The sequence below is a fragment of the Silurus aristotelis genome, assembly GCF_946808225.1.
Source record: "Silurus aristotelis genome assembly, chromosome: 8".
In the NCBI taxonomy this organism is placed as follows: Eukaryota; Metazoa; Chordata; class Actinopteri; order Siluriformes; family Siluridae; genus Silurus; species Silurus aristotelis.
This window is the reverse complement of record NC_139581.1, coordinates 1,525,317-1,538,725: the sequence shown is the minus strand read 5'-3', so window position 1 is coordinate 1,538,725 and position 13,409 is coordinate 1,525,317. Positions and strand designations below refer to the sequence as shown.

Below are 13,409 nucleotides of genomic sequence, written 5' to 3'. Positions count from 1 at the left end.
CGAGGTACCTACGTACCTACTGTCACCATGATCAGGAGGAGTGGAGTCGGTTTTTACCCTGGGCAAAATACGTACAGAACTCGTTGCGCCAGGACACCACAGGACTCGCGCCCTTTAAATGCGTATAAGGGTTTCAGCCCCCGCTGTTTCCTTGGACTGACGAGCCTACAAACGTACCTGCGGTAGACCACTGGTTTTGGGAGAGCGTCAGGACGTGGGAGCCCGCACACACTCAGTTATGCAGGGCAACAAGGGAAACCCGGCGACATGCAAATGCACATAGGTTGGATGCCCCACCTTACAGGCCCGGAGACTGGGTCTGGCTGTCCACCAGGGATCTCCGACTGCGGCTTCCCTGCAGAAAGCTGAGCCCTTGGTACATCGGGCCATTCAGGATCGAGAGACGGATCAACGAGGCGGCTTATCGGCTAGAACTTCCGCTACGATACCGAATCCACCCCACCTTCCATGTGTCACTTCTCAAACCTTAGTCTCCTCAGCAGAAAGAGTCTGCTCTGACCTTTCTTATAAATTGCCTCAGTGTTGTTTGTCCAGTCCAGTTTGTTGTTTAGGTGAACACCCAGGTATTTGTAAGAGTCCACTCTCACACTGTCCTTTCCCTGAATGTTCACTGGTGATGAAGTTTGTTTGTGCCTACGGAAATCCACCACCAGTTCTTTGGTTTTCCCCGCATTTATCTGGAGGCAGCTCCGTTGGCACCAGTCCACAAAGTTCTGTATAAGTCCTCTGTACTCCCTGTCATCATCATCCGTGATCAGACCGACGATGTCAGAGTCATCAGAGAACTTCGGTAGGTGACAGGTTGCTGAGCTGATCATGAAGTCTGCAGTGTAGATGGTGAAGAGAAACAGGGCAAGAACCGTTCCCTGCGGGGCTCCAGTGTTGCAGACAATCATTTCAGACTCACAGTCACGATTCCTCACATACTGTGGTCGGTCTGTGAGGTAGTCCAGTATCCAGGCAGACAGATGATGGTCCACTCCCATGTACACCATCTTATCCCTCAGGAGCGCAGGTTGGATGGTGTTAAAAGCACTAGAGAAGTAAAAAACATGACTCTCACAGTGCTCCCAGCCTTTTCCAGGTGTGAAATAGCCCGATTTAGGAGGAAGATGACCACGTCTTCCACTCCAATGCTAGGTTGGTAGGCAAACTAAAGTGGATCCATTGATGGGCTCACCAGAGGTCTGAGATGAGTGAGCACCAGCCTCTCCAATGTTTTCATCAGATGCGAGGTCAGTGCTACTGGTCGATAGTCTCCGAAGTCTTTTGGGCGCGAAGTCTTTGGAACAGGCACCACACAGGATGTTTTCCATATCTGTCAAATGCTCAGGTCAAACATGTACAGCAATATGCCGCACAGCTGGTCTGCACAGGTCTTAAGTAGCCTGGAGCTGATGCCGTCTGGGCCCGCAGCCTTCCTCGCTTTGATCTTCTAATAATCTCAGATGTTGAGATAATTTATGATTCCACAACTCCACCTGACTCTATAAGACTCTAGAAAAGACATCACTCATAATCACACACTCCAGTGATCATGATATTTCTCACTCTCTGCTGTTAGTTATGTTTTACTGATTTATAATCACACTTAATAATAATAATAAGTTTAATTTATATAGCGCCTTTCCCAAACTCAAGGATGCTTTACAAGGTACAATATATCAAGACAGATAAAATATAATGAACATACATAAACATAAACATATTCGTCGGACATTTGCCCAGGACGAAGGATCACATGCAGCTGCATGAGTTAATAGCAGAGACAACACAGACACAAAAACATACAGGACAAGAGATAGAACACTACATAGAACATGAAACATACACCACAGTTCAGAAACATTATGGACTCCTAACACATATGCATTGACTGATAGTGGAGGTTGAAAAGGTGGGTCTTAAGCCTTGATTTAATTTCAGTCAAAGTGGTGATGGTTCTGAGTGCAATGGGTAAGGAGTTCCATAGTATTGGAGCAATGACAGAAAAGGATCTGCCACCCGCAGAGGATAGACGGTATCTAGGAATACATAGAAGTTTAGAATTTGAAGACCGGACTGATAGCGAAGGAACATAGGATAAGAGAAGATCGGAAAGATAGGGGGGAAGAGCAGTTAGTGCCTTATAAGTGAGCAGTATGATTTTATATTTGATGCGAGATGAGACTGGCAGCCAGTGAAGATCAAATTATATAGGGGTAATGTGGGCAGATTTGTTATTGGAGGTTAACATTCTGGCAGCTGAGTTTTGTATGTACTGTAAATGTGAGTGAGCTGATAGACCAGAGAAGAGTGAATTGCAGTAGTCGAGACGGGACGTAATCAGAGCATGTACTAATGTTTCGGCATCATTTCTGCAGATAAAAGGTCGCAGTTTGACAATTCGTTGCAGATGAAAAAAAGACGTTTTAGAGAGGCTGCGAATATGGGCATCAAAGGATAGTGAGGGGTCGAGTATGATACCTAAATTTCTAACAGTAGCTGAGGGGAAAATCGTAGTAGCATCCGCATCAAGACTAAAGTCCACAGAGTTGTTTTTTATTAGAGATGGGGGACCAGTTATCAGAATGTCGGTTTTACCCAGATTCCGGCTAAGAAAATTTGAGTGTAGCCATTGTTTTAACTCGCTAACACAAGAGGAGAGTGAGGATTTTACATTAACAGAATCTGGTTGGCAAGCAGTATATAACTGAATATCATCAGCATAACAATGATAACTAAAACCATGTCTACGAATGATGCCAAGCGGCTGAATGTACAGAATGAATAGTAGTGGGCCAAGAACAGAGCCCTGTGGGACACCCTGTTTAAGTAAGACAGTAGGAGATTTGGAATTGTGTATGGAGATGTGATATTGCCTGCCCATGAGATAAGAGGAAAACCAGGATAGTGCAGAGCCTGATATGCCTAATTCCGCTAATCGTGAAAGTAAAATCTTATGACAGACAGTATCAAAGGCAGAGCTGAGGTCTAATAACAGAAGTATAGAGAGACTACCTGAGTCTCCAATGAGTAAAAGATCATTAACAACCTTTACTAGCGTGGTCGCCGTGCTATGCTGTTGGCGAAAGCCAAATTGAAAAATATCAAAGAGGTTGTTACCAGCTAGGAATGACTGCAGCTGAGAGGCCCCAGCCTTTTCCATGATCTTCGATACAAATGGCAGGTTGGAAATAGGCCAGTATTTGGATAAGTCTGCCAGGTCCAGATTAGTCTTTTTGAGTATGGGAGTAACAGCAGCAGTCTTAAGTGACACAGGTACAGTAGAGGAGATAAATGACATATTAATAAGGTGGGAGATAGGGGCAGAAATCGCTGATGTACAGTCTTTTAGCAGGAAAGTAGGTGCAGGATCAAGAGTGCATGATGAGGAGTTAGATTTTTGTATTAGCTCAGTTATTAAAGAGGAATTGGTTAAGGCTAGGGTTGTCATAGAATTATTAGATTGAGATTTCATATGCTCATCGGTAGTTGGTTCCTCACCAAATGTCGCATACAGAGTATCTAGCTTACCCTGGAAATGGTCAAGAAAGAGCAGCACATAACCATGGATTCAGAGTCACTAAAGCTGTGCTTTGGTGCTTGAGTCAGTTTATTAATTGTGCTAAATTATATTTTGGGCCTATTGCTTGCTTTGTTAATGATGCTGGAGATATGGGAAGAGCGGGCTGTATTTAAGGCCAGTTTGTATTGCTGAAGGCATTCAGCAAAAAGAAGAAAATGGCCAGTTGAACCAGTTTTCCTGAACAGACGTTCATGTTGTCTACATTTTACCTTCAAACCTCGTAGCTCTGCATTGAACCACAGGGAGGAATGGGACATAGGGACAGACCTAATCTTAGTTGGGGCAAACTCATCCAACAATTTTTCAACAGTACAGCAATACTTGTCATAAATCATAGATAGGCAGGTTAAATTTTCACATCAGAAACAGCAGAGGAGGCAACAGAATCACAAAAGGAGCTAGTGTCAACAGTATTTAAATGACGATAACGTATGGTTAGATTTTTGATGTGGTTGACTGGACAGATAGATGTAAAATCAAAGGAGATGAGTCTATGGTCAGAAAGAGGGGTAGCTAAACTATCAACAGAGATATTGTTCAGACCAGATGTACAAACAAGATCAAGCGTGTGACCATGAGTATGAGTTGGAAAATTAACATGCTGGATGAGGTCAAAACAGTCAAAAACAACATTTAGCTGAGTAGCAGTGGAGCCAGCAGTATCAACATGAATGTTGAAATCACCAAGAAGAAGAACTGGGGACGACACAGCACATGCTTCGGTTAGTAATTCACTGAGTTCTGAGAAAAAAAATCACTTTGTTGTTTAGGTGGGTAGTAAATTAATATAAGTACAACGGGATGTTTCATACCAAACTTAATAACCATGTACTCAAATGTCGTGGTATTGTGAAAAACCAGTTTAGAGACAGTTAAAGACGCACGAAAAATGACAGCAAGACCACCCCCTTTACCAGTTGTACGTGGTTCTGACAAATGTCGATATCCAATAGCGGTAAGCAGATTCAGCTGGATAAAATCATCTGGTACCTGCCAAGTCTCTGTGAGAAATAACATATCATATTTATTGTCAACTATTAGCTCATTCATATAGGTGCCTTTGTCTGAGATAGATCAACAATTTAGAAGGGCACAGTGTTTATTTGTTCCATTGACAGTAGGGGTATGCTTAATCACAGAGTCAGTCATATTAATGTTGACAAGGGAGCGATGTCGATTATGAGAACGTGCCGACTGTTTCATAGCCCTGCTACTAGACCAGATAGAGGGGATCGCAGACAATGATGACTGATGAAGGACGTATCTCCTTCTGGAAGAGCGATGTACATATCTTGGGCGATGAAGGATACCAGATGAGCGGCAATGGTCATACGTCGCGGGGTCAAGGCGCCAATGCCTGTTTAGAGCCACTAGCTCGCAGGGCCTCATAGTTAGTCAGATCGATGGAGGATCGAGAGGGTAGAGGGCTCGCGATAAACTAGAAACCAAACTTTTCTTGCCACAAAAAACTCTCCAACACGAGTTCTCCAGCACGCCGAAATGCAAAAAATAACTCGAAAAAACTCTCCAACATGCCGACAGGCAAAAGATAACATCCAGACATATGGAAATTCCTCAGATCGGAAAGTAATCCAAACAATAATTCTGAAACGTGAATTAACGCAGCAGGCAAACAAAACAAAACAAAACAAAACAAAACAAAACAAAACAAAACAAAACAAAACAAAACAAAACAAGACAAAACAATAACCCAGCATGGAGCGGCAGCTAGATGCGCACAGCGTTCCCAAACCGGAAGTCTTGATATCTTGATATCACCCAAACGTGGATGAGGTTCCCCTTTGGTTCCTCTCAAGGTTTCTTCCTCATACCATCTAAGGGAGTTTTTAATTGCCACAGTCACTCCTAACTTTGATCATCAGGATAAATGCAAATACATTCAAATATAAGTGAACTTTGTTATAATTCTTTGTTATAATTCTTACATTCTGTAAAGCTGCTTTAAGGCGATGTCCAAAGGGCAATAGAAAAAAAAGGAAATGTATGTTTTAGTGCCTCATTGTGAAGTGTCTTATCATGTAGTAACATAAGTTTAAACCTTAATTTCGGATTTCTCTATTTACCATGTTCTTTATTGTTCATCTGTGATACTGTTTAAAAGAACAATAAAGAAGATGGTAAATGGAGAAATCCTGCCATCTACTGGTCATTTATGAATCTGCAGCGTTGATAGACATCCTCATGCAAACAATTACAATTTAAAATACAAAAATACAGATTTTATTTTTAAAAATCTATCAGAAAATAAATCTTCTGTATTTTTGTACTTAGAATTATAATTTTTTTGGATGATACCTATCAACACTGCAGATTTATAAATGACCAGTAGATGACAGTATAGTGTTTATTAACACAGAAGTGAATTAGGTATTTAAGGCAACGGACTAACAGATATAAATCTACACTTCTGTTTCTGATAAAAAAAAAAAAACTTCATGATCAATAACAACGAAGAATCCAGTGAATTTGAAAGTGCACAATGAAGCAAATGCATCTTTCCCAGACAGGTTCATATCCGCAAAGTAAAACTGAAATCTGTATGCAGTGAAATCCAGCTGTAATGTGGGAGGTGGTAGCTCTCGATAAGGGCCTCTACCCAATGCCATACATGTAGATGTGATGTGTTCATGAATTGAAAGTAGATGTGTAATGCTGCATGTTTAACAGTATTGTTGACTGTTAATAAAGGTGGAAACAGTTTAATTCAACACAGGGATTTTTGTTGCTTGTTATTATATGTTCATTTGTTCTACCATGTCAAATAAACATTTGAAAATATCAAGGTTTTTACCATATAATATATACTAGAAACGAATATGATACTAAAAATAAATACTACCTTAAAGTAATGATTTTAAAAAAAGATTCAAATTAAATCATAATTATTTATTCATCATTAAAACTAACTGAAATGTTTGGAAATGGCCAATCAGATGTGAGTAGGTGCGGCTTTGGAAAATTCGTATGACAAAAAAACAAAATAAAACAAACTAAATAAATAAATAAAATGTTTAGTGCAGTTTAACAGTCAATATTCAAATGTTTGATCTGGCCAATCAGATGTGAGTGGGCGTGGCCTTAATGTTTGAACTTTAAAACTTTAATGCTGAAACACCTTAAGAACGAGCTCTGAAAACATTAAAGCCACGCCCACTCACGTCTGAAGTGGAAGCTAAGATGGAAGCTAAGCGGCTAAAGTGGAATATTTGAACTGTTTTACTGTAGAAACGTTCAGCCGCCGACAGTAACATCCAGTGAGGCAAAACATTTCTGTGATTCCTGTAATAAAATGAGCTTGTTGTTAAAGTGACGAGACAAGAAGCATCAGCGGAGCCGTTTTCAGCACATTAGGTCTAAGATTTAGAATAAATGTGTGTTTGTTGGGAACGAATTGAATAAAGGAGTGATCTGGATTTCCTGTGAACCTTTCAGTACATTTATTTCTGTAGGAAAATGATTAAAGTCCCAGTGGGAGAGAGATCCTCCTCACACTTCCACTAGAACTGAGGAAAACATGTGGATTTGACTCAGGTGGGGTTTTAGGTTGAGGTTAAAACACAGTCACACAGCACATAAAAATAAATATATACAGATAGAAATATCAATAGTGACCCAAAAATAGAGAGAAATTTAAGCCAGCTATGAATTTGACTGCATTAGAAAACGTCAAACATCCGGGTGTTTATTTTAAAGTAAGAAACCACAAGTGCACTTTTCACCCAAAATATATCCTCTGAAAAATAGATTCTGTTTCAACATGTACAAATAATTCACACGAGGCAAAACATTAGGCCAAAAGTATTGGGACACCCCAGCCTATTCCATCTCTCACAGATCATCTCGAGTTCATCAGCACAAAACTCAGTTTGGAAAAAAGGCAAAGATGAAGGATTTTTATGGCTTTTATTATTTAAGAATTAATTGAAACCTTTATCACAATCATGAGGAACGTGGCCTGGAAACATCTCTGTACCTTTACCTTCATTCTAGAAACATCCTACATTCTACAGATTCTGCACACAGAATTACTGAAGTTCAGGGAGAAATGAAATCCGACTCCTCAGTTATCATTTTATTAAACTTTTACATGCAGTTCATTTCATCACAAAACCACATAACTGTGTTAGAATGCACACAGAATCCAGCGTATAGAGGCCGAGTGAATGTGGTGTGGACTCTGTGGAGGAGCCTCATCGTATCAGAGACGCTGTAGAAGGACAGAGTTCCTGCACTGTGATCCACATACACTCCTATTCTGGAGGACGCTGGACCTCGGAGCTCAGTTTTAATGTTATTGTGTCGGAAAATTACAGAGGAAGGAGAACACACCAGACTCCAGGACTGACTGTTGTTTCCAAACACACACTCAAAACCCTGTCCTTTCCTGCTGATCTCTTTATATGAGACTGATATGTACACAACACCACCGCTCCACTCCACCTCCCAGTAACAGCGTCCACACACACTCTCTTTACACAACACCTGCTCCCAGAAGTCAAATCTCTCTGGATGATCAGAGTATCGCTGTGCTGTATCACTGTGTGTCACGACTCTGTTCGTCTCAGAGAGAAAGAGATCAGGATTTGCTGTGTTGGGATCCAGAGTCAGATAACAGAAATCTAGAACAATAAAATGTGCACAGGTTTGATGTTAATCACAGGATTTATAATAAGTGTGTGTGAGACACCTGTGTGTGTTTCTGTTCTCCTAATGCTGCTCTACATGAACTATTTTAAATAGTACACATCATCAGTCATCAGGGAGAAATGGATCAGATTTAGATCATCAATACAGACATGTTCACACTCTGTGTGTGTGTGTGTGTGTGTGTGTGTGTGTGTGTGTGTGTGTGTGTGTGTGTGTTACACCTACACTGCAGAAAATCTGCTCTGCTCTTTGGTTCTGAGGGTAAAATCATCTGAACTGCTGCAGCTGTTGAGACACAGAGACAAAATGGAGACTGAAAAATGATGTGGAAACATTTTACATCATAAATATGAAAGTTGTGATTCTTTGCTGGTATCAGACGACTAACAACGGTGTCAGATAACTTTCCAGATCTGAATTAAAGTCTATCTAGTGTAATAAGTGTGTGTGTGTGTGTGTGTGTGTGTGTGTGTGTCGGGGATCCACCTGCCACGCCCCCCTCGGTAGCTGTCACGCTGCCTCGCTCTGCTGCTCCCGGCATTAACAGGTGTCTCTCGTTACCGATTCAACATATAATCCTTCGTTCTGACATCACTAGTGTCAGACCTACTTTATGGCTACGGTGACCGACCTGACCCGAGACTGCCAGCATTCCCCGCTGGTTCCGTGGATTATATACCTTCCCTGTGGATTATATACCTTCCCTGTGGATTATAGACCTTCCCTGTGGATTATATACCTTCCCTGTGGATTATATACCTTCCCTGTGGATTATATACCTTCCCTGTGGATTGTACCTGTTCCAAGGATTATGGCGGCTTTACGGACTCAACCCCCGTTACGGTTCGTACGCTCTCTGACTCGGTGTTGTGCTCTGTTTACCTCAATAAACATGATAGAGCTACTCCAGCTTCCAAATTGTGGTCCATACCCTGACAGAGTGTGTGTGTGTGTGTGTGTGTGTGTGTGTGTGTGTGTGTGTGTGTGTGTGTGTGTGTGTTGTACGCATCAGTGTCTTTTTAATCTGCTGCTCATGCTGTCTCACAAGGCAGTGGAACATACCCAGAGGAGAACGCTATCTACCTTCTTCTGCATACGTGACCTCCACTTATTCCTGTTCCGTGAAATTTCTCTCCCTCTTTACTGTGATACACAACAAATAAATTTCCAACACAACTATTTGTTTACCTTGTGGAGGGATTTTGTTGAATTCCTCCTGACAGATTTCCTCGACTCGTTTTTTCAGATCGGAGACCGATTTCCTCACTCCATCAAATGAGAGATGTTGATTGACAGTGAAGCTGGGTGAGTCGTCACATCCAGGGGAAACACAGAGAGACGGGAAACTCTACAGAGAGGAAACACATCATAGAGAAGGAGAAAAGTGGAGGAGAGAAACGAATGAATCTTAGACTGAATCAGACCAAAGACACACTTGTGATCTCAGACAGGAACATTTATTGTTGCTGTAATGAGCTTTTAGGAGGAAACTTTGTGAGGAACAGCGCCCTCTGTAGATCAGACAGTGAGTGTTACCTGGAGGAAGTGGATGTGATCAGGTGTGTGTGAAAGCTGCTCCAGATCACTGACTCTCCTCTGAAGATCAGCGATCTCCTGCTCCAGATGTTTCAGGTGTTGTTCAGCTCGACTCAGTTCAGCTTTTTCCTGAACTCTGATCAGCTCCATCACCTCCGAGCGCCTTTTCACCAGGGAGCTGATCATCTCATTAAAGATCATCTCATTATCATCTACTGCTGCCTGTGAACGCTTCTGTTAGAACACACACACACACACACACACACACACACACACGGTGAGAGTTCATGTGTGTGTGTGTGTGTGTGTGTGTGTGTGTGTGTGTGTGTGTGTGTTCATTCCTCACCTTTATAGTATCAACAGTCTGTTTCAGCTCCTGCACCTTCTTCTGCTTCTCCTGGATCTTCTGCTGGGATTTAATCTGCTCCTCCTTTAACTCATTCTGAGACCAAATAAAATACATTTCAGATAGATTTCTTCCTGTTTTACAGAATTGTAGTCAAATTTCTCTAAAAATCTCTAAAAATATAATAAAATAACTTCCAGGATTAAATGTTGTTCAGCACAGATTACATGATAAATTTAGTGATGTGTGAAAATGGTCTACTCAAAGCCACACCCAATTCCACCTCATTAAAGATGAAATAAAATCTGTATTTACAGGTGATTTACTGCGGCTTTACAACGTTTAAATGCTTGTTTTCATTGTTTGTATATTTAATTTATGCCAATTTAATTATTATACAAAATGACATTAATTATATATTCTAGATGCTTATATCTTCACAACTAAACTAAATGTTGTTTTAAACAAAAATTGTCAAAATGTTATTATATCTTATATATATTTTTAAGCATGGTCGTCAAATGCCATCTGCAAAATACAATCCAAATGTTGCTTTATATCATACACACGTTTTTTTTACAGAAAGAAACGACCCAACATGAGTGAATTTGTTCAAAGAAGAAAATCGCGCATTCATTCAACAAGCAGCCACAAAAAGCTTTTCAAATGATGACAAAAGTTAGAATAGTTACATTTAATTTGTGGCTACTGACATGAAATGTTTCCCAGATGTTGGTAAGAACTCATGCAATCCAAACATATAAAGACATCAAACTGTAGATGTCCATAAATAAAGTTATGTGTAATAATGTGAAATGACACGGGGAGAAAGTATTGAACACGGTGGATTTAAAACTTTGTCGGTAATGACGGCTTCAAGACGCCTCCTGTATGGAGAAACTGGTTGCACACATTGCTCAGGTGTGATTTTGGCCCAATCTTCTACACTCCAAATCTTCTAAGTTCTGTGACCTCTTCTATGAACTCTGATCTTTAGTTCTTTCTGTAGATTTTTAATTGGATTCAAGAAAATCACATTCAATAAAGCATGTAAGTATATTAAAATGTACTTTAAAAAGTAATAATGTTTGGTAATATATGAAGCCTAATTCTGCTTTATTTTATTTTTTTATGCAGAATAAATTCTTGAATTAATGATTGTGCATTTTGTTAAGTAGTGTACTCCGTCTAAATTGTATCTGATGATCCAGACAACAGCCTTGACAGCCAGAACCCCCAGCAAGACATTATAGAACTCTGCAAGAAATGTACAAAGCAAAGACATTTCATTGACTCTGATGCTTTGAAGGAGTAGGACAGTCCAGCAAAACCTTTACAGGCATAACCCTGCTTCAAAGATCTGGACCATGTGGGTACACTGAAGCATAGTTTGGACTGATGTAAAACATAGTGACATATCCCATATCTTCTACCGAACTGCAGACAGTTGATGATTCCTAATCTAACATTAAATCATTAATATTCTTTCAAGCAACAGATGTGGAGAATCATTAAGCCAAACAATTGCCAATACAGGGAGACCTTCTACTCCATTTTTCAGTTTTTTGTGGAGTGATGAAAGTCATGAAGCCTCCAAGAACATTAAATGGAGGTAAAGCTTTTTTTATTGATTGAATCTAAATAGCTAAAGGGTTCTCAACTCTGGCCCTTGAAGTCCACTTTGCTGCAGAGTTTAGCTTTAGTTTGTTCTGATTAGGGTTAATCAGTGTCTTCAGGTCTTACTAGAGTCGTGTGAGTTTGATCAAAGTTCAAAGTTTGATCTACACATCATCACAACCAAATAAACAACAAAAGTACAGATATTTGTGTAAAAATTAAAAAATTACAAGGAAAAAGTCAAAATTTGTCTGAAGAATAAATAGTAAATTAAAATACTGATACCAGAAAAATCTACTTAAGTACACTAACAAAGTATTTGCACTTCATTACTTTCCACATCTGCTGATAACATTTCGTTACCTTTTCACAAAGGAAATAGAACTGGGGGAAAACAGCTCCAGCTTTCTCCTGTTTAACACTTCTTTACATATGATCCTTCAACTGTAACTAAAATTCACCTCATAAACAATTTCATTATTTATTACAATTAATTCATTGTAAAAGAATAATAATGTTCAGTTCTCACCTGTTTTTTACTTCTTTCTGCAGTAGTTGAAACTGTATCATGGCCTTTATGTTCATCCGTCATACACAAGTAACAGATGAAGCTTTGCTCAGTACGGCAGTAGATCTCCATCAGTTTGTCGTGCTGAGAGCAGATCTTCTCTTGGAGATCTACACAGGCTTCAACTAACTTGTGCTTCTTAAAAGCCTGAGACTGATAGTGAGGTTTAAGATGATCTTCACAATACGAGGCCAGACACACCAGACAGGACTTGACGGCTTTGTGTTTTCTCCCAGTGCAGGAATCACAGTCCACATCTCCAGGTCCAGCGTAACAGTGAGCAGGAGAAGCAGCTTGAAGTTCAGTCTTCTTCAGTTTCTCCACCACTTCAGCCAGCATGTTGTTCCTGCATAGAACAGGCCTTGGAGTGAAAGTTTCTCTACACTGGGGGCAGCTGTAGATGCTCTTCATGTTCTCCTGATTCCAGATGCTATTAATACACACCTTACAGAAACTGTGACCACAAGGAATAGCTACAGGATCCTTCAGGAGATCCAGACACACTGCACAGATGAACTGATCCTGATTTACTGAAATACTGGCTTCTGCCATTTTCCTGCTGTGTGTGTGTGTGTGTGTGTGTGTGTGTGTGTGTGTGTGTGTGTATGAAAGAGAGAAGAAGAAGAAAATAGAGGGAGAGGCTTCAAGTTCTAAGTTTCGTTTTCTCTGAAATGAACTTCCTGGTTGTGTGTGTTATAGTGTGACACACAGAGTGGGCGTGGCTTTAAACACAGAGAGTTCAGGCTTGTAAGGAACAGTGTAGTCTTACAACAGGAGATACTTTCTGATCTAAACAGTCCAATCCAATGCAGTCTGATTTGTTCTTTGGTGTGAATTTGACTGTGGGTTTAATAATAACAGATATATAAAACTGACAGCGTTCAGACGCTTCACTCAGCACATCATGTCTTTGTAGGTGTAATGCTACAAGTTCACCACATCTGGATTCGAGGATCTTCTCTGTTTTCTCTCTGCAGTGTTTTCAACATCTGTCATGTGAATTAGGGAATGTCACTGATACCATTATGAAAATTTGGAGTCACTTCACTTTGAAAAGGGGAGTGAAATTTGACTTCAGTCTGAGA

The 13,409-nt window shown here is 40.3% G+C and overlaps 1 protein-coding gene across 2 annotated transcripts; it reads right to left on the bottom strand.

Moving 5' to 3' along the window:
• Nucleotides 1-7,276: 7,276 nt before the first annotated feature.
• LOC310729595 (tripartite motif-containing protein 16-like) lies at nucleotides 7,277-13,144 on the bottom strand. Of its 2 annotated transcripts, none has more exons than XM_083547987.1 (6): nucleotides 12,286-13,144; nucleotides 10,140-10,235; nucleotides 9,794-10,024; nucleotides 9,446-9,605; nucleotides 8,483-8,542; nucleotides 7,277-8,229 (listed from the first exon to the last, which is right to left on the bottom strand). In XM_083547987.1, the coding sequence occupies exons 1-6, from the start codon at nucleotides 12,874-12,876 to the stop codon at nucleotides 7,694-7,696; spliced, it is 1,674 nt and encodes a 557-aa protein (XP_083404113.1). In that variant the 5' UTR covers nucleotides 12,877-13,144; the 3' UTR covers nucleotides 7,277-7,693. The 2 variants fall into 2 exon arrangements, with proteins under 2 accessions (XP_083404113.1, XP_083404112.1); XM_083547986.1 differs by having other exon boundaries at nucleotides 9,794-10,027; nucleotides 12,286-13,142.
• Nucleotides 13,145-13,409: the final 265 nt, after the last annotated feature.

Excerpts from the sequence above, each read along its gene's own strand:
- LOC310729595 (XM_083547986.1), bottom strand. The coding sequence starts at position 12,876 with ATGGCAGAAGCCAGTATTTCAGTAAATCAGGATCAGTTCATCTGTGCA. Across the intron at positions 10,028-10,139 it reads AGACTGTTGATACTATAAAG|AAGCGTTCACAGGCAGCAGT; the intron begins GTGAGGAATGAA and ends GTGTTCTAACAG. Across the intron at positions 8,230-8,482 it reads CAGAGCAGATTTTCTGCAGT|ATTTCTGTTATCTGACTCTG; the intron begins GTAGGTGTAACA and ends TTATTGTTCTAG.